The sequence below is a fragment of the Saccopteryx leptura genome, chromosome 1, assembly GCF_036850995.1.
Source record: "Saccopteryx leptura isolate mSacLep1 chromosome 1, mSacLep1_pri_phased_curated, whole genome shotgun sequence".
Lineage (NCBI taxonomy): Eukaryota > Metazoa > Chordata > Mammalia > Chiroptera > Emballonuridae > Saccopteryx > Saccopteryx leptura.
Window position 1 is genome coordinate 78391366 of NC_089503.1, and position 18523 is coordinate 78409888.

Sequence of the window (18523 nt, forward strand, 5' to 3'; positions counted from 1 at the left end):
TTAGAACTTCCCATCAGATTTCTACTTTTTAACACCCTACTCTTTAACATGAGCTGATAAGCCAGGATAACCAGACAAGGAAAGAAATCCTCTAATTTGGAAGACAGAGAATATATAAGGTTCTCCAGAGGAACAAAACCAATTGGATGGATGGGTGGATGGATGGATGGATGGATGGATTTTTAAGAAAGTGGCTCATAGGATTGTAAGGGCTGACACTTCTGAAACATTTAGGGCAGGTCAGCAGGCCACAAATTTATGTAAGAATTGATTCTGCAGTCTTGAATTTTAAATTCTCAGCTGAAAACTCAGGCAAAGTATCTATGCTGCACTTTTGAAAAAGAATTCCTTCTTAAAACCTTCAAGTGAATGGACAAGACCCAGCCACATTATGGGGGGTAATTTGCTTTACTTAAAATCAACTGATATAAATGTTAATCACACGCAGATACCGTCACAGCAACAATAGTGTTTGACAAACAACCGGGAACCACAGCCTAGTAAGTCTGAGACATAAAATTTACCATCATAGAGATCAACACACAGAAGCAACTTGGAGGAAACAATGCAGGGAGAAAACTTCATTAAAATATTATTAATAACTTCAGACAGATAAGAGAAAATATTGCAGCCACAAAACGGGAGCAAGGTATAATTATTTAAAAATAAACAACTCATCAAATGAGACCTTGGAAAATGACAACATAAGTGAATATCTCACAAAAGTTTTAAAAGTCAAAAAACTTTCAGAAAGTAAAGCAAAACCCCACAGACTTGTAATAAAAGAAAGACAAAATTTAAGGAAGATCCAAAAGCTCTGAGATCCAAACCATAAAAGTCCCATAAAGACAGAATTAAAAAAATAAATAAATAAATAAAACCACCAATGAAATAGTTATGTTTTCCCAAAGTTAAAGAGAAGAATTTCCAGATTGCAGTGGCCCACTGAGTACCCAGTACAGATTGAAATAAACCCAAACTAAAGTACATCAGTGTGAAATCTTAGAAAACTTGGGACAAGAGAAGCTACTCCAAGCTGTTGGGGGTCGGCGGGCGGGGCGGGGGGGACAGGTCACATAAACTTGAGGAACCAAAACAACCTTGGATTTCTCAAAAGTGGCCTGAAAGGAACTGCTTAGAATTCCATACAAACCTAACTATCCAAGAGGTGTAAAGGTAGATAAAGATATGTTCAGCAATGCAAGGTCTCACAACATTTAACTTTTATAAACCTCTGCTCAGAAAGCTGCTGTTGAATGTGTTCTAATGACATGAGCATGGTACTCATGTAAACTTCTGTCTGAAAGCATCCTGTCTTTTACAACAGTGCTGTGGTAGGAAAAGCATTCCCCTCTCTGTCCTGGGCTCTGCTCTTAGAATCTTGGATGTTTGTTGGCTATCTCTTAGCATTCTCACTAGCATTCATGTATGTGATTCATAAGGTGAATTTTTGTGGACTAGTGGGAAATTCAAACCATTAATTGGCATTTTTGTGAGAACCTGTATTCTAAGTTCAAAATAACCAATTCACTATTCATCTTTGGAACCTGGAATCTGCCTTCGATTCCGTTCAGAGGGAATTAGGAGGACACGTTGTAACTGAGTCCGTGCATTCAGCTCATGAGGGCCTCTGTTTCCCCAGGCTATCAGTGTACCTGTCTCTCACAGTTCACCGGGAGGAACTGTGAATCTGAGATCACAGCCTGCTTCCCAAACCCTTGCCGGAATGGGGGTTCCTGTGACCCAATAGGAAACACTTTCATCTGCAGTTGCAAAGCTGGGCTCACTGGAGTTACGTAAGTGAGATTGTTCAAGTCTTTATGCTCCTTATTTCTGCTGAGTAAACAACTAACTGGGGTAAAATATTTACCAGTGATAGGACAGGCAAAGGGGTAATATCTTTATATAGAGTGCATAAAATCTTAACAGGGTTTATCTCTGGGTAATGAGGTTATGGGTAATTTATATATTTTACTTTTTACTCCTCTATAGTTTCAAATTTTTATATATTTACTATGTGTATTTATATAACTTCATATGAAATATATATAAATCATATTTTTATAAAATAAAAAATATATGAAATATATAAATTTTATATATTTATTGAGTTTCTTTAAAACAATTCTTTTAAAGAAGGTCATCTCTGACCCCTAATTTTTCCAGTGTAATTCTGAGGCAGGCATAATATCCATTTCCCCAGAACTCATTAACTGGACTCTACTGTGTAACATTTTATGATCATTCTGAGAAACCAAAAATCACCTTCCCTTTGCAAACCTTCACCTTCCCCCACCAAGAAGTAGGGAAGTTAAAGTGTTAGCCAAATAGAAATGGAATATTTTAAGTTTTTAGTAAAATGCCACTTTCATCCATCCTTGATGGCTTTAAAAGTATATATATATATATATATGTAATCACAAGCAAGTGATATTCTAATACAGATCAGACTTATGTATTCGTTAAAGCAAATCTCCGGAGGACTTTCCCAGGAAATACTTAACCGACTTTGAATCGTTGGATGCAATTTAAAGTAATAAAGCTGCATTTGTTTTTAAATACTCTGTGATTCTGACTAATTTCCAGTTGACCTGGCTTCAGTCTGTTCAAATTAGGAACATTTGACTACATTTAAAAAAGTGGATTACCAAAAATATAGCTGATGGGGCCTTTTAAATGAACATAGCGGAACAATTGCCGAAGTAGAGAAAAGTGAAGGAAAAACAGTCTGTGTTCTCAAATAATTTTAAACTGAGAAATAGTAAGACTTAAATATTTGCCTTATAATTATACCCAAAGCAAGTCATGGATTGCTTTAATAAGAACAAAATTAATTTGATTACATTTCACTCAAATGTTTCAGTCATTTTTTCCCTAGTAATCTTTATTAGCATTAGCTTTTAAAATAAGCACAGAATTTAGAAGATAAGCTTTTAAAGTAAAAGTAAGCACAGACTCTGGAAGATACATAGATATGTAGTCCTCCCTGCACCTGCCCACCCCTGTGTACCCTGTTACCCCAAATTTCCCAGAAAGGCCAAACATTACTGTAACCATTACAGGAAAATGTCAAAACTAAAGACTTCCTCCTCTGGGGAATCTCTATATAGGGTATATAAAACCACAGATGTTTATCTGCAATTGTATAAAACTGGAAGCTTCGAGGACTGACTGGATTGAGGATAAATTGGTGGCAAAATGAATTGGTGCCCAAAACAACCAAAACCACTCTGAGGCAATTTTTACTCTTTATCTCTCTCATTTAGTGTGAACATCCATATGCTTTACTGCCGGAACACTGGTGTAGTCGATTATGGTCCTGTGCCAGCACCAGTTCCTAGGGTGAATATTTGGAGTGAATATTTTACATAATATGAAAGCTAGTAGGCCTAGGCTGGTTGGCCTGGCACGTGAATGTCCCAGGTTCGATTCCCGGTCAGGGCCCACAGGAAAAGCAACCATCTGCTTCTCCACCCCTCCCAGTCCCCCTTCTCTCCCTCTTTCTCTCTTCCCCTCCAGCAGCCATGGCTTGATTGGTTCGAGTGCATGGGCTGGGGCACTGAGGATGGCTCCATGGAGCCTCCACCTCAGATGCTAAAAATAGCTCTGTTGCATGCATGACCCCAGATGGGCCAAGCATCAACCCCAGACAGGGTTGCCAGGTGGATCCCGGTCGGAGTGCATGCGGGAGTCTGTCTCTTTATCTCCCCTTCTCTCACTTGGAAAAGAAGAAGAAAAGAAAAAGATAGTAGTGTAAGTCATTTCCAAAATTGCAATATTTTAAATTCTGAAATGTGTCTGGCCCTGAGGATTTGGAAACCCATACCTCTTCAACAGCATCTGTTCTTTCTTTCTCTATGCCTTTCTTCTGTCCCAAGACAGCCTTTTCCTAGCCCCCGCCGGGGGGGGGGGGGGGTGTCAGATTCTCTGAGAGAGACTGGATGGGAGAAATACCTTAATGCATGCTTTTGACTCAGCTCAGCACCCCCTCCCGCCCCCACGCACACACACCATCACCATTTTCGGGGTGCTTCACGTACCCTTTAGGTGCATTGTTCTCTTTTAAAGAAGTCAATTTTGAACCGAGCTGGAGCATCCCAGACTCCATGACCAGGTCTGACGTTTGAGAGGGGGCTCGTGTGTGTTGGATCCTGCAGGTGTGAAGAGGACATCAACGAGTGCGAGCGGGAGGAGTGTGAGAACGGGGGCTCCTGCGTCAACGTGTTCGGCTCCTTCCTGTGTAACTGCACGCCGGGCTTCGTGGGCCAGTACTGCGGGCTGCGCCCCGTGGTGGTGCCCAACATCCAGGCCGGCCACTCCTACGTGGGGAAGGAGGAGCTCATCGGCATCGCCGTCGTCCTCTTCATCATCTTCATCTTAGTGGTCATCTTCATCGTCTTCCGCAAGAAGGTCTTCCGCAAGAACTACTCCCGCAACAACATCACGCTGGTGCAGGACCCCGCCACGGCCGCCCTGCTCAATAAGAGCAACGGCATCCCCTTCCGGAACCTGCGGGGCGGCGGGGACGGCCGCAACGTCTACCAGGAGGTGGGGCCCCCGCAGGTCCCCGTGCGCCCCATGGCCTACACCCCGTGCTTCCAGAGCGACTCCCGGAGCAACCTGGACAAGATCGTGGACGGGCTGGGGGGCGAGCACCAGGAGATGACCACCTTCCACCCTGAGTCCCCGCGCATCCTGACAGCCAGGCGGGGTGTGGTCGTGTGCAGTGTGGCCCCCAACCTCCCCACCGTGTCACCTTGCCGCTCCGACTGCGACTCCATCCGGAAGAACGGCTGGGATGCGGGAACCGAGAGTGAGTAGGAGGAGATGCGTCCTTCTCTGTTCCACCAGCGTTCGTGGAGAAGCCGCCCCTGTGTGCGCGCTTGAGAAGGGAGTCCTGGGAAGGGAGAGAGAACCCGCAGGGACAGAGCGTTCATTATGATACGATCTGGCATTGAGTGTTCACGTCAGCCATGAAAATTTGCTCTGTTTCTTATCTCCACTTACAGATGGGGAAAATGAGGCTCCATGAGCATAAGGTGCCATGGTCACAAAGAGTCTTCAGTAGAAGCTAATAAGCAATACCCCAATCCAGGGCTTCCAAACCCTAAAACCCACACTCTTTCACAATAGCACACCATTGGCCGTGAAGCAAGCGGTAGCTACATGAGTTATACACAGAAACTGCTCGGGCAGGTCAGGAAGAGAGTACTTCCAGTTTTCTGGAGTGAATGAAGCCTTGAGAATAGAAGGACATTTGAGTTGGGTCATGGTGGATTATAGACCTGGGGAAAGGAGGGCTTTCGGCTTAGAGGGACCGACATGATCAGAAGAAAAGCAAGTCATTCTGTTTGGCTACAATGCAGGGTCCGTGAAACAAGAGGGTGAACCACAGGAGAGAAAAGGGTCTGGACCAGATGGTGGTGTTTCCCACTCCCTTGACCTCATGCAGCTGTATTCTAGACGAAGGGGAGAGCCACAGGTGCAAAGGCCCTGCAGTGGGGAAAGCCTTTGCATGTTGGAGAATGTGGAGGCTATCAATGTAGTTGGAACTTGATAAGCATCAGGGGAGAGTAGGGGCATCTTAACAGCAAGACTAGGATAGGTTTTTAAGCAAGTGAGTGTTATAACCTAATTTATATATATATAAAAAATATATATATTTTAAATGGCTCTGCTCCTTGCCTGACCAGGCGGTGGCGCAGTGGATAGAGCGTCGGACTGGGATGCGGAGGACCCAGGTTCAAGACCCCAAGGTCGCCAGCTTGAGCACGGGCTCATCTGGTTTGAGCAAAAGCTCATCAGCTTGGACCCAAAGTCGCTGGCTTGAGCAAGGGGTTACTCAGTCTGCTGTAGCCCCGTGGTCAACGCATATATGAGAAAGCAATCAATGAACAACTAAGGTGTCGCAATGAAAAACTGATGATTGATGCTTCTCATCTCTCTCCGTTCCTGTCTGTCTGTCCCCATCTATCCCTCTCTCTGTCTCTGTAAAAAAAAAGGGGGGGGGGGCTCTGTTCCTTGGAGAAGAGACTAAACAGGACTAAGGAAAGAAGAAAACAGAGAGACTAATTAGCTGGTATCTATGAACATCTAGGTGAGAGATGGTGACTGTTTCTCCTGCCCTAACATCAGTCAGGATGAAACTATAGATGAGCTCTGCTATAACCTACAGCTTTTCATCAGGCAAAGAGCCTTCTGTTTGAGTAGCAGGGACGCCCTGAGTATACTATAACATATGTTGGGGTACAGGGTAGGGGTAGAGGCAGGTTTCAAATGAAGCTAGAGAACATACCCTGAAGAGATCATGGGTGCCTTCCAGGAGGAAAGGGGCATCCCTGCTGGTGTCTTTAAGCATGAGTAAGATTTGGGTGACAAGCTATTGGAGAGGGCCTTCGAGAAGCAAAACGAATCTGGATCAGTGGAGGAGACACAGGAAGGGTGTCTGGCTCTGTGGTTTAGGAGACAGGTGAGGCTAGAGGTGAAAGTGAGGACACCTGCATGCAGGATGGGTGACTCTCTAGGAGAGTGAGCTCCCCGAAGGAGCAGGAGCAGAGAGGATGGTCAAACCGGGCTTCCAAAAGAACCTTGGTGATACCTCCATGTAGGAAATGGATAGAGGAAGACAAACAGCTGCCAACAAGGAGTGCGGAGAAGGAGGAAAGGGCAGCCGTGCAGAAGCCAACAGTATCAGCAAGGCCGGCAGGATTGAGCACTGTGAAACTGCCAAGGAGGACACAGGCTAAGATCTGTATTGCACTTGGCAAAGGTTGTTAATGGTCTCAAGAGTGTCTCAGGGAGTTCCCAAGACAGAATCCAGAATGCAAGAGTTCAGGGCAAAGAGATTTGCTGAGAAAACAGAGACACGAGATAAACATAAAAGGCCATCACTGCAGGGTGGGGAATCTTAACTTTAGATTACTTACCTAGGGGAAAGTAACTGGTAAGAACGGGGGGAAGATTCCAACCTGATACCCCAGAGTTCAGAGCCTGTGCTCTTGCAACACGTCCCTTGGAAGCTTTAGCAGGAAGGAGGGAAAGGGATATAAGGGGGAGAGCATCTCTAGATGGAGAAGGCTCTCTTCTAGTCTAGTGCCACCCCAAATGCCCTGCCTGCCGACTGTTTTTCTGGAGACACATTTAAGTTGAATCCTTTGGACTTTTCTCATGAATATATTCTGTCTCAAATCATCTGTAATGTTAGACTTTACTAAAACCTTGCCAATCCCATAGCTAAAGGGAAGGATCTTTTTTTTTCTTTTGTTTTGTTTATTATTATTTTTAATTTAACAATGAAAGAAACAGGGTTTGAATAAATGGAGGAGTGGAGGAAGCAGTCTTACGCACAACATTCTATTTACCAGCGTGGATTGTTTGTCATTCCCCCCCCCCTTCTGTTCAGGGCTAAGCCTGGTGCCGCTTTATGCTTTTCTGCGGCACTTCTTCATATTTTCCCTGGTGCGGCTTCTGGGAGGTGAATTCCTCTCTGGCATCTCTGTCCACTTATATCAGTTGTTTATCCAACTCATCATTTCGCTGTGTCCTCATCGTCTGACAGCAGATGCAGAGGCACAGTGCCCGCTACCAACATCACCCTCTGTGGGAGAAATGGGCTTCTCCAGCCACGAACAGGAACAACTTTTCCCTTAATCACAAGTCACTGTCTTTGTTGTACCGTCACGTGACATGATGATTCGAAGCTTTTCCTAGTGATCCTTTCCCTCCACCTACTTCGTAGTGTGACAGCTTTAGTTCCAGAATCCACCTCAGGCCAAAACTGTCATTCCCCCACAAAGTCTTATTGAGTTTTTATTGAATACTTTTCCTTCTCTGTTAAGCAAGGCAGTTAGCCGGTGAGACAATCTCTAGGTGGCTAATTCCTTTTTCACTAGACAGTTTCAAGACGTGGGTTGTTTTTATTGCTTCCTTTAGTCCATCAAATAAGAAGGTAGCCCGAGAGAGGGAGAGAGAGAGAGAGAGAGGTTCAGTCTGTCTTTGTATACAGCAAAGAGGGAGGAGGTGTGTGGATAAGAGCACGTCTGCACTGCTGATTGCTGTCCCTTACCTGAGTGCAGAACACTGTCATTCCCAAAAATGATGTGACACTGCCCTCTAGCCAGAAGGGTGGGGAACTGCACCCACTCCCCAGAGATGGGAGTTAGGATAAATGTAATGGCATTCTTGCCTATAAAATATTTATACCCCTTTTTTAAAAGTAATCTCATTTAACCTGGTGTTGACACCACATAGGTTCATGTAAATGATTTAAATTAACTCTGAATGGCAAGGAGCGACCCAGACACTTCATCCTCGTTCCACTCCTCACTTAGGCTTCACTTTGAGGAGGGCACAACTACTTTCAGCTGTCAGCTATTTGGAAGCTCATTTACCACGGGTTAAGGGTTTTGAATCCATAATGTAAATCACTTGATTGACAGACGGACCTTTGCCCCGATGGCACAATCAATTCTCTGTTGTAGAGTTAAATTATTTTCTCTGAGCAAATGAAAGAGCTCCGAGAAGTGAACTTTGGGGGTGGCCGAGCTGGAAATCTGCACAAGGTAACCAGTGTCGTTTGTGCTTGTTCTCTGGCTGTCCACGAAGACAAAGGAGCTGATGACCCGGGAGACTTGACCTGCTTCGCAGGCAGCAATAAAGGCAGCAACTCGGAGGTTCAGTCCCTGAGCTCCTTCCAGTCAGATTCTGGTGATGACAACGGTAAGAAGTCACGGGTGTGTCCCCTGGGGTGGCTTCTGCTTCCTGTGCTTCCAGTCAGTGGTGGAGAGAAAGATGACATGACCACTTATGTTTCTTGACCTGATCATAGGCTTTTGGGCATATTCACCAGGCTTTGGGCTGGCTCCATTGTTGGGTGTCGTGGCTACAGGAGCATCAATCAAGCTGCAGTTGTGAGCAAGCCCAGGGATCCATGTCGGACGTGGACGAGGTCTCCACAGACCTCCATAATGTGTCTTCTTTGATATGGTTCATGACGGAACAGCCTCATCCCAGATGATACTCTCTAGCAAACAGTATAGCTTCTTTTCTTTATTTATTTTCTTTTTAATTTTTTTTTTTTTTTTTTGTATTTTTCTGAAGCTGGAAACGGGGAGAGACAGTCAGACAGACTCCCGCATGCGCCCCACCGGGATCCACCCAGCACACCCACCAGGGGGCGATACTCTGCCCACCAGGGGGCGATGCTCTGCCCCTCCAAGGCGTCGGTCTGTTGCGACCAGAGCCACTCTAAGCGCCTGGGGCAGAGGCCAAGGAGCCATCCCAGCGCCCGGGCCATCTTTGCTCCAATGGAGCCTCTGCTGCGGGAGGGGAAGAGAGAGACAGAGAGGAAGGAGAGGGGGAGGGGTGGAGAAGCAGATGGGCGCTTCTCCTGTGTGCCCTGGCCGGGAATGGAACCCGGGACTTCTGCACGCCAGGCCGACGCTCTACCACTGAGCCAACCGGCCAGGGCTATTTTCTTTTTAATTTTTAAACTAATGATTATCTCTTCACCACACATCCAACATCCATATCATTAGAAGTTAGTTCAGAGGCAAGACCTCCTCCCCATAGAACACTTCCCAAAGAAGTGACATCTTCATTCAGTTGAATCCCCCTTATGATCATTTGGGGTCATGGGCTTCTGGAGAATCTATTGAATACTATTGAATACTATTGAATCTGGGTGGCTCTTAGAAAAATGCACACACGCCCACAATGGTGCGTTTGATTCCACGTGGTTCGTGGACCTTGCTACACTCAAAAGCAGCTACCTCTACCTCTTGTGAAATTAATAAAGAGGTTGCTGGACTGGGTTCCCAGAACTGAGGCACCAGCTTTGGAGGGTGGGTGGGTCTCCTCAGGGCCAGGGAGGATAGCAGAACTGGTTATAAGATAGCAGGAGTGGTGAACCAAAAATAATCTCCTTTTTTTTTTTCTTTTTCTTTTTCAAGAGAAAAGAGGGGAGATAGAGAGACAGACTCCCACATGAACCCCGACTGGGATCCACCTGGCAACCCCTGTCGGGATGCTGCTCTGCCCATCTGGGATCATGCTCGGAAGCTATTTTTTAGCACCAGAGGCAGAGGCTCCATGGAGCCATCCTCAGCACCCAGGGCTGATCCGCTCAAACCAATCCAGCCTTGGCTGTGGGAGTGGAAGAGAGAGAAAGAAAGAGAGGGGGCAAGGGGTGAAGAAGCAGATGGTCACTTCTCCTGTGTGCCCTGACTGAGAATCAAACCTGGGACGTCCACAGCCAGGACTATGCTCTGCCACTGAGCCAACCAGCCAGGGCCCCGAGAATAATTTTTATTTATTTATTTATTTATTTATTTATTTATTTATTTATTTATTTAGTGAGAGGCTGGGAGGCAGGGAGACAGAGAGACAAACTGCCGCATGTGCCCTGACTGGGATCCACCCAGCAAGCGCCCTATAGGACGATGCTCTGGGGCAGCTGCTCCATTGCTCAGCAACTGAGCCACCTCAGCATATGAGGCCATGGAGCCAACTTGCTCAAAACATTTGCACCATGGCTGTGAGAAGAGAAAGGAAAAATAGAGAAAGGGAAAGAGAAAGGGTAGAGAAGCAGATGATCATTTCTCCTGTGTGCCCTGACCTGGAATAGAATCTGGGACTTCCACACACTGAGCCAACTGACCAGTGCCCCCAAGTATAATTTCAACTAGTCATCCACAAAGATAGTTAGCCTTAATAATGCCATTTGGCTGTTGATAAGCAATTGGCAAAAATTGAATATTTATTAATTTGTGTAATCATTCAACCCATAAAGCCTTGTCACATTTTTTCTGTGTGCTGAACCCCATGCTGGACATTTGGTATCAGAATTGCTCTTAAGAGGAGCAGAAGCCACAATGTATCTGATTGTGGGTGTGACAGACCGCATAACAGTGGATTTCTAGAACCATTTTCAGAGGGTCAGGGCATGCCTCCAGATCCATTTGCCTGGTGCTCACTCCTTTTCTCATCCCCAACCGGAAGAAAAATTGCCACTGGTTTGTGTTTTGTAGAGAAGCAACTGAGAACAGATAGTTTTCAAACTCCAGGCAGCCTCTCTGGCAACGACGCCTGGTTGACCATTCTCATGGGTTCTTCACTGTGCACCCTAAAGTCACACACTCGGCCTCATGCTTACCATTCTGGACTGGTCTTGACGAAAGCAGGCAGTATTAGGAATTTTCAGCAAATTCATTTTAAACTGATCACCTCTCTACAAGCTGCTGGTATCAGGTACTAAGTCAACTCATATAAAGCCTAAAAGAAATTGCCTTCCCAGATTATAGTAACTATTTCAGAGGTCAAATGCGGATGTCTATCTTCACTTTACTGATGAAAGCTGCGCCTTGGGTTATTCTAGGCTATGGATGGTGTCATGTGAGTGTGAAGCCATTGGTTCTGCAAAGTTAACCCTCCATCATGGCACTTGGTTAGGAGGACTTTGTGGCACTTTGTGGGCATGACTGGCCCACAAAGAATTCTCTTCAGGAATAGTGAGGTCTTCCTGTAGAGCCTTTGGGATTTACTAATGAGGAATTGGCATGGGCTTGACGACCCACTGCCTTCCAGATTGATTTCACTGAACTGTGAAACGTGAATTTATGACCCAACAATCCCTGTTGATCACACCTTTCAGGAGAACTGGCCCTGGATTTGCTGTCATTCCCCTTCTGATCCCAGAGTCCTGGGGCCCTAGGAAGAGTGTTCACGGGAGCACTGCCCCCTGGACAGACTGTGGGAAGGCTCTGGGGGTATGCATGCTGCACCTTTGTTGTTGCCATTGTTGTTGTTAAGAAACATTAACATATGTTTTAAATACATAACTAACCTGAGGCTGTCCTTCCCTTCCCCCCTGTCTTCTTTTCCTGGCCACAAGCATCCATAGTGACTGTCATTCAGCTTGTCAACAATGTAGTTGACACTATAGAGAATGAAGGTATTTACTTTTTTCTTCCATAGAATTTCTTTGGGTAGTTATCCTTTTGGAAATATTGCTTCCTTGGTACTTTAAACTAGGGGTGATTTTAATCAGCCAGCAACAGAGGGGCAGTAAACAGGTGGTTTCAAAGGAGACCCTGAAAATTTCTGTAGGTATTGGGATGAATTTAAAAATTTGCGGAAAAAAAATCTAGTTCATAATTTTTTTTAGATATGTGAGATGCTCTTTTTATGAAATTTATCCCAAGAGAAGAGTACCCAATTACTAGGAATTTTGATTGGTACTAAATTCATTCTTACATTCAACATGTATTTATCGAGCATCTACTATGACCTGGGACTGCTTAAGAAGCCATTCAAAGCTATACATACTATAGTGGGGATAGATTTCAGTCAGATAAATTAGTTACATAATACAATTAGGTCATGGTGTAGATGGGTTGTACTTTTTTATTTTCTAACAATGGGGAGAAATAGCAGCATGTTTTTGAAGTCATCTATAATGTTCTCTTTTTCTCTCTTGGACTGTCAGTTTTAACTCTCACTTTGTATTTAAACAGTGTCTGTCATGGATCAAGGACAGAATTACAACCGAGGTGACTCTGCCATGACCCGGGCATAATGTTTTACCTATGTTTTGAATTGCTGAGTTGCTTCTTACCCTGTCCTTCTCCCTCCATTTGTTCTGCTTTCTTTGATCTGAATTTTGCATGTTCCAGGTGTCTTGTGAGCTTGGTATTGGAGGTGAAAGCCCCGCCCACGTTCCTCCCCCAGCCACTCCCCTGCGGTGCAGCTCATGCATTCTCATGCACTCCCCCTGCCTCCTGTGGTCCACAGTGCAGCTGATGCATCTCTCTCCCCAGGAGCATGTTGGCAGCCTGACTCTGCACTTAGCATAGGGAGAGGAAGGGAGAGTGGGGGAGGGGTCCTAGAACCGTTTCCTCAGTGTGCCCTCAGCATGCCCTCGCTGGCCAGCCCTTATGGAATGGCCGTGTGTAAGGCTCAACAGCACCCGGGCACCATGTCTCAGAGCTGCTGTCGCCTTGTTCTCCCAGGGCCAGAGCATGTCTGGCCCCTGATCGACCCTTGTAAGGAGCATGCACAGGGCTTGGCTTCTTAGGGTCTCTTGGATGTTAATTGCATGCCAGGTCCCTTATCTGCATTCCAAACCCTGCCCCAACTCCAGCCTGGAGGAAATTAACTGCCATGGCTTTTTCACTCACAGCCTACCACTGGGACACCTCGGACTGGATGCCACCAGCCCGCCTGTCGGACATAGAGGAGGTGCCCCACTTTGAGAACCAGGAGGGAGGGTCTGCGCACCAGGGCAGCACCCGGGAGCTGGAGAGCGATTACTACCTGGGCGGCTATGACATTGACAGCGAGTACCCGCCCCCTCACGAAGAGGAGTTCCTGAGTCAGGACCAGCTGCCCCCGCCCCTGCCAGAGGACTTCCCGGACCAGTACGAGTCCATGCCGCCGTCCCAGCCTGTGTCGCTGGCCAGCACCCTGAGCCCAGACTGCAGGAGAAGGCCACAGTTCCATCCCAGCCAGTACCTCCCCCCGCACCCATTCCCCAACGAAGCCGAGCTGGTAGGCCCGCCTGCCAGCTGTGAATTTAGTACTTTTGCCGTGAACTTGACCCAGGGAACAGAGACAGCAGGGCCTGCACACAGTGTGTCTCTATCCTTGCAGAACTCCAGAGGCACCTCGTCCTCTGATGTGTCAGCCAGCTGCGGCTGTGACGAGGTAGAAGTGGCCACAAATGACTACGAGAGCGTGGGTGAGCTCAGCCTCGCCAGCCTTCACATCCCCTTCGTGGAGACTCAGCACCAGACCCAGGTTTAAGGGGCGCCCGGGGCTTTGCACTGCTGCTTCCAGAAGGAGACTGGTGGGGCTCGCGGCCTGGCAGAGAGGGGTGTGCTGAGCATGGAGGCACAGAGGCGTTTCCCCCAGGAACTCCTTCACAAGCCAAGCTGTGTCAGGCCAGTGTGACTCCAGCTGGGGAAAGGAAAGGCTCAGAAACTGTTTCTGACAGGTGCCTGGTAGCCCCTTGCAGTGTGGACCTGTGTCCATGACCAAGAACGTTCACTGGGATTTTAAAGGAGGCACAAATGCCACCTCCTCGGTTACACTGTCGGTCTTGTATGGCTCTGTGCAGTACTGTGCCCTGGGCAGTGTTACGGCATCAGTCCTTGCAGTATTAATAACTGGCGACTGGCAAAGAGGCATGTGATTTTGAGCCAGTGAGGGGAAGTGAAAATACTAGTTATCGTTATTGGATAAGTTAGTCACGTAGACAAAAGGAAAGCAAAACAAGTATTATTAAACAAACAAGAAAATGGGCTGAAGCCTTTCAAAGTCAACTTTATTTTTTTTTATAAGCTGCCCAATTTTCAGCTATAAAATTAGGTGTAGGTAACATGTTTAGTATGCTTAGTTATTTTTGTTTGTTTGTGTTAAGCATCCAATACAATATCGTTGGGTTTTATGATCTTGGAGGAAGGTATAATGAAGAAGAGTAAGAGGATATTTGGGTTACATTTTGTGGGTTGGGTACGTTAATGTTGTTCAGACATTAGAAAGAATGTGATTATCTGTTTTCCAATAAACATTTCCAGCTATAACTACAATTTTAACACTACTAAGAAATTGGCCTTTGTTCTGAGAATCAAGAAATAAAAAGAACAAAAAGGTAATATTTTGGTATTTTGTTTTCTAGGAGAGATTTAGAGGTTCAAGAATAATTTATAAATTAAAAAAAAAATAGAACACTTGCAAGGTTTTTGGTCAGATAATCACAATTCTTGATAATGCCAGTAAAATTTGAGTGTTGTTCTAAATTGGTAGCATCATCACTATAAATGCAATTACATTTTTTTCAAAGAGAAGAAAGTAGATTAGTTCTTGTGTATAAATTATACCAGTGTGTGTCTGGGCTTATGTACAAATATATGCTTGCACTCAATAAGGCTGCTCTTGAGGAACGTGAACGTGAAAGTTTGAGGCGCTGGACTATGCTGAAAATCCTGCCTGCGAGGCAGACCTTCCGATTTCTCTAATCTCTGTGACATTAGAGAAACACCAAATGCCATATTTTACTCTGGTTCAGTTCATTTTATTTTGGTACTGCCATTTATATTAACTTAAAGCAAAACTGTGCTCTTTTTTAAAAAAAACAACAACAGTATTTTGTTATAATTTTTCAGAACAAAACTCATATTTGCAAAATGTATAATGTTTAATTACACCCTGGGGTTTTCCTCTGTCTGACACGTGGACTTTGGCCATGAGTTTCCACAATTGACAGGGGAATCATTCCACTGGAAACACAATTACTCAGTACTCGAAGCTTAAAGTTGACAAGTTGAGTGACTTTTCCTCCTTTGCTTCAGTCAGATTATGGCCGCGTGTGCAGTGGCCATGGTAAATAAATGCATATTTGCACTATCTGCTTAATGAGCAAATCTGTGTCCACAGTTTCTGATGACATATGGCATTGGTGTGTAATTGTACTGTCCTGTGTCTCATCCACTCAGACATATTTTTAGTTGTTTCCATTGTGTTTAATCCATTTCTCTGTAGGAGTCAGTGTTTCTGAAGTTTATTGTAAAAGAATTCATTTCCATTGTCAAGCTTCTTAAGTACACGGATACACTTCACTGATTTTTCAGCTTTTCTCCTCTTCCTGTCTCCTCTTCCTCATCATGGAAGTATTATCTGCACTGTGGTCTTGAAATAAATGAATTTCACTAAGGCTGCTTTTGAAGATAAAAACCTTTGGTATTTTTCTTATGTAAGAGGCACATTTGCAAGACTCATGGAGAAAATGATGAACTAATGGTCTAGAGTAGAATCACTGCCACACTTCTAATAACGCGATGTCATAAAAACCATCAAAGTAAAACCAACAATTCATTTCTTGCCCCCAGGAAATATTAGAATGAGATTAATGCCAGTGAGTCACTATTGCTTACACAGCATCTCCTCCGGGGAAAATACTTGACTGACCCCGTAATGAAGGAATAAATAGGTCCTAATGCAGTTGTGAAGTCACCCAAGGAAATTGTGCCCCCCCTTTGTTCTGACCTATCTAAAACACTCTTTCATCTTCCCAGACTTTCTGCAGAATAGCTCTGCCAGTAAATGCATATCAGACAAGCATGTGTTGTCATCTTTTGAAAACTAGACTTCCCTGACAATTATGAAATGGTTTTCAGCCAGTCCAACATGGAACTAGGTGGAATGTCTGCTGATTTGAAGATCTGGAGGGGCCCTTAAAGGCTGTTTGTCCAGCCCTCTTATTTTATAAAAGAGGAAACATGCCCAGAGAGGGGAAAGCACTTGCCCAAACTCACACAGGAAGTTAAGTAGCTGAACATCCATTCAGCCAATATTCCTTATCTGGCACTGTTCAGGGCTAATCGCCCGGGGATGCTGTCTGCTGGCCCTTCTGACTTCCCTCCATCCTTGCTTAGGGTATGCTAGATATCATGGAGCTTATTTCCTTGGAAACCTCACGATCTCATATTTCCTTAGCAGCCCCGCTAGGAAGGGTGCAATTACAGAATTCACACACTTCTTTGGACCTTTATCAAAATGCTGCTTTTACCTAATGAATGTTTTCTAAAACGAGGATGGAATGCTAATTACAGAATGGAACCTAGACTAGTCATCAATTACAGTTAAACTTTGTTTATAATGTTACCGACTGGTTACGTTTTTATTTTCCCTTCTGCTGCCCCTTGCCAGTTCTGGTGTTTGTTCCTAACCCTTCCACTGTGATGGAAAATATTTAAGCCAATTAGTGTTTTCCCTTTTTTTTTCTAACACATATGTGCCACCTCCTGGAAGCCATTTCCACAGCCTGATGTAGGCACTTTACTTGTATTGCACACATGCTGGTTCAGTTGGCCGTGGCTGGGCTGTTGTTTGTCGTGTAGTGAGCAGAAGCTCTGGGCCTGTAAAGGATGAATGAAACAGGTGCTCATTCAGTTTCTTTTACAAGTGCTTCGCTGCTGAGTTCCATTCCATGCCAGCTTCCCATGCACTCCTGTCCTGACCTTTCGTGAAACAACGCTGTAGAAGACTTAGTCATGTGACTGAGTCAAGTCCATGCCTTGGAGGTTTGCCTGACTGGAGAATCAGTGTGAAGGCCTGGAAAGGGAATTTCTGCCGCCTTCCTGGAACTTCCCCGAGATTTCCCTTAGGAATCATTAGCACAGCCTGGAAATAAACAAGTTTACACACACAAACACACACATACATATTATATATATATATATATTATATATGTGTATGTATATATATATATAATATCATATATATATACATATATATATATATATTTCCCATCAGCTGGAAAGCATGATCATGTGGGAACTCAGGAAGGTCTAGTGTTCACTCTGCAGGGGCTGCACAGGTAACTGTCCGTTCCCTTGACTCTACTGCCCTGGCAGTGCACAAATATTTACAAAGTGATCAGGCTTTTTTTCTGTTTTATGTTTTTAGCTTCAATGGGACATGGGGGTTGGAAAAAGAGCTCCTTCAACATCATTATTTTGTATGGTCTGTGAGAAGGGGGTTATGTGTTTCCTGGTTTTTGTCCTGCCACATTCAACTGCACATCATTCTGGTGAAAATCCACAATGCCTTTAAGCTTCTGGTTGTATATTCTAAGGTTTAAAGTGACCATTCGTGGGTTTGGCATCAGCTAATATGGAGCCAGCTGGCTAAGAGATAGGAAAAGAGTAAGAGTTTCTTATGTAATAATGAAAAGCAATAATTACAAGTATGTAATATTACACAAAGGCCATAATAAGTCTCTTCCAATTTCTAGGATGCACTAGAGAATCATATTTGGAGTGTGTTTGGACCCACTAGTATGTACCGTAGTACCCTTCCAGCAAACAAGTACCTGAATTGTTACTATTTAACAATTTTATGAGCCCGTACTACTGCATTTCGGAAAGTGACAAATGTGTAGGGACATGGAGCAGTTCTTTTTAAGCACTGTATCAGAGAGATTGTCTTGTAAATTTACCTGTTGCAAATAGGCTGTTTGTAAAAGATGTATGTTTTGGTGTTTAAAATGTTTATAAAATTGTATATAATGGTCTCAATTTTCCAAGCTTTTGTAGATACTGTATTTGATGCCGATCAGGATGCTTTAATTTGGGGGGTCGAATACAATTCTAAGTCATCCATGCCGTTGGTCTGCAAACTTTTGAGATAACTGCACCCAGACCCAAAAGGGATTTTAGATTTGAAAATGGTGGGTTTTTTTTAAATCATTTCAAAATGTACTGTAACCTTTCTTTGGTTCTACTGTTTTCATTTAACCTTCTCTGTTTCCAAGAAAATGTTTTATCGACATTTTTTAAATGAGTGTGTTTTGCCCAGTTACTAAGTACCTGATATCTTACGCTATTTCAGGTTCCAAATGAAATATATCCTTTCCTCACACACACGCAGGATCACCTGAACTTGCACACACATCACACTCCAAACCTTATGCAAAGGGGAAAGCTAGCACTTAAAGTGAACCTTGTCCCTTATGGAAATGGGTTGT

The 18523-nt window shown here is 44.5% G+C and overlaps 1 protein-coding gene across 1 annotated transcript in view; it reads left to right on the forward strand.

The window, feature by feature from the left end:
* Positions 1–17956, forward strand: part of FAT3 (FAT atypical cadherin 3) — a 700951-nt gene extending 682995 nt beyond the window's left edge. The window contains exons 24-29 of the mRNA XM_066370577.1: positions 1643–1796; positions 4158–4813; positions 8605–8718; positions 11891–11950; positions 12513–12548; positions 13178–17956. Of these exons, the coding sequence (XP_066226674.1) occupies positions 1643–1796; positions 4158–4813; positions 8605–8718; positions 11891–11950; positions 12513–12548; positions 13178–13800 (1643 nt within the window). The 3' untranslated portion in view covers positions 13801–17956. The remainder of the gene's footprint in view (positions 1–1642; positions 1797–4157; positions 4814–8604; positions 8719–11890; positions 11951–12512; positions 12549–13177) is intronic.
* The last annotated feature ends 567 nt before the right edge of the window (positions 17957–18523 follow it).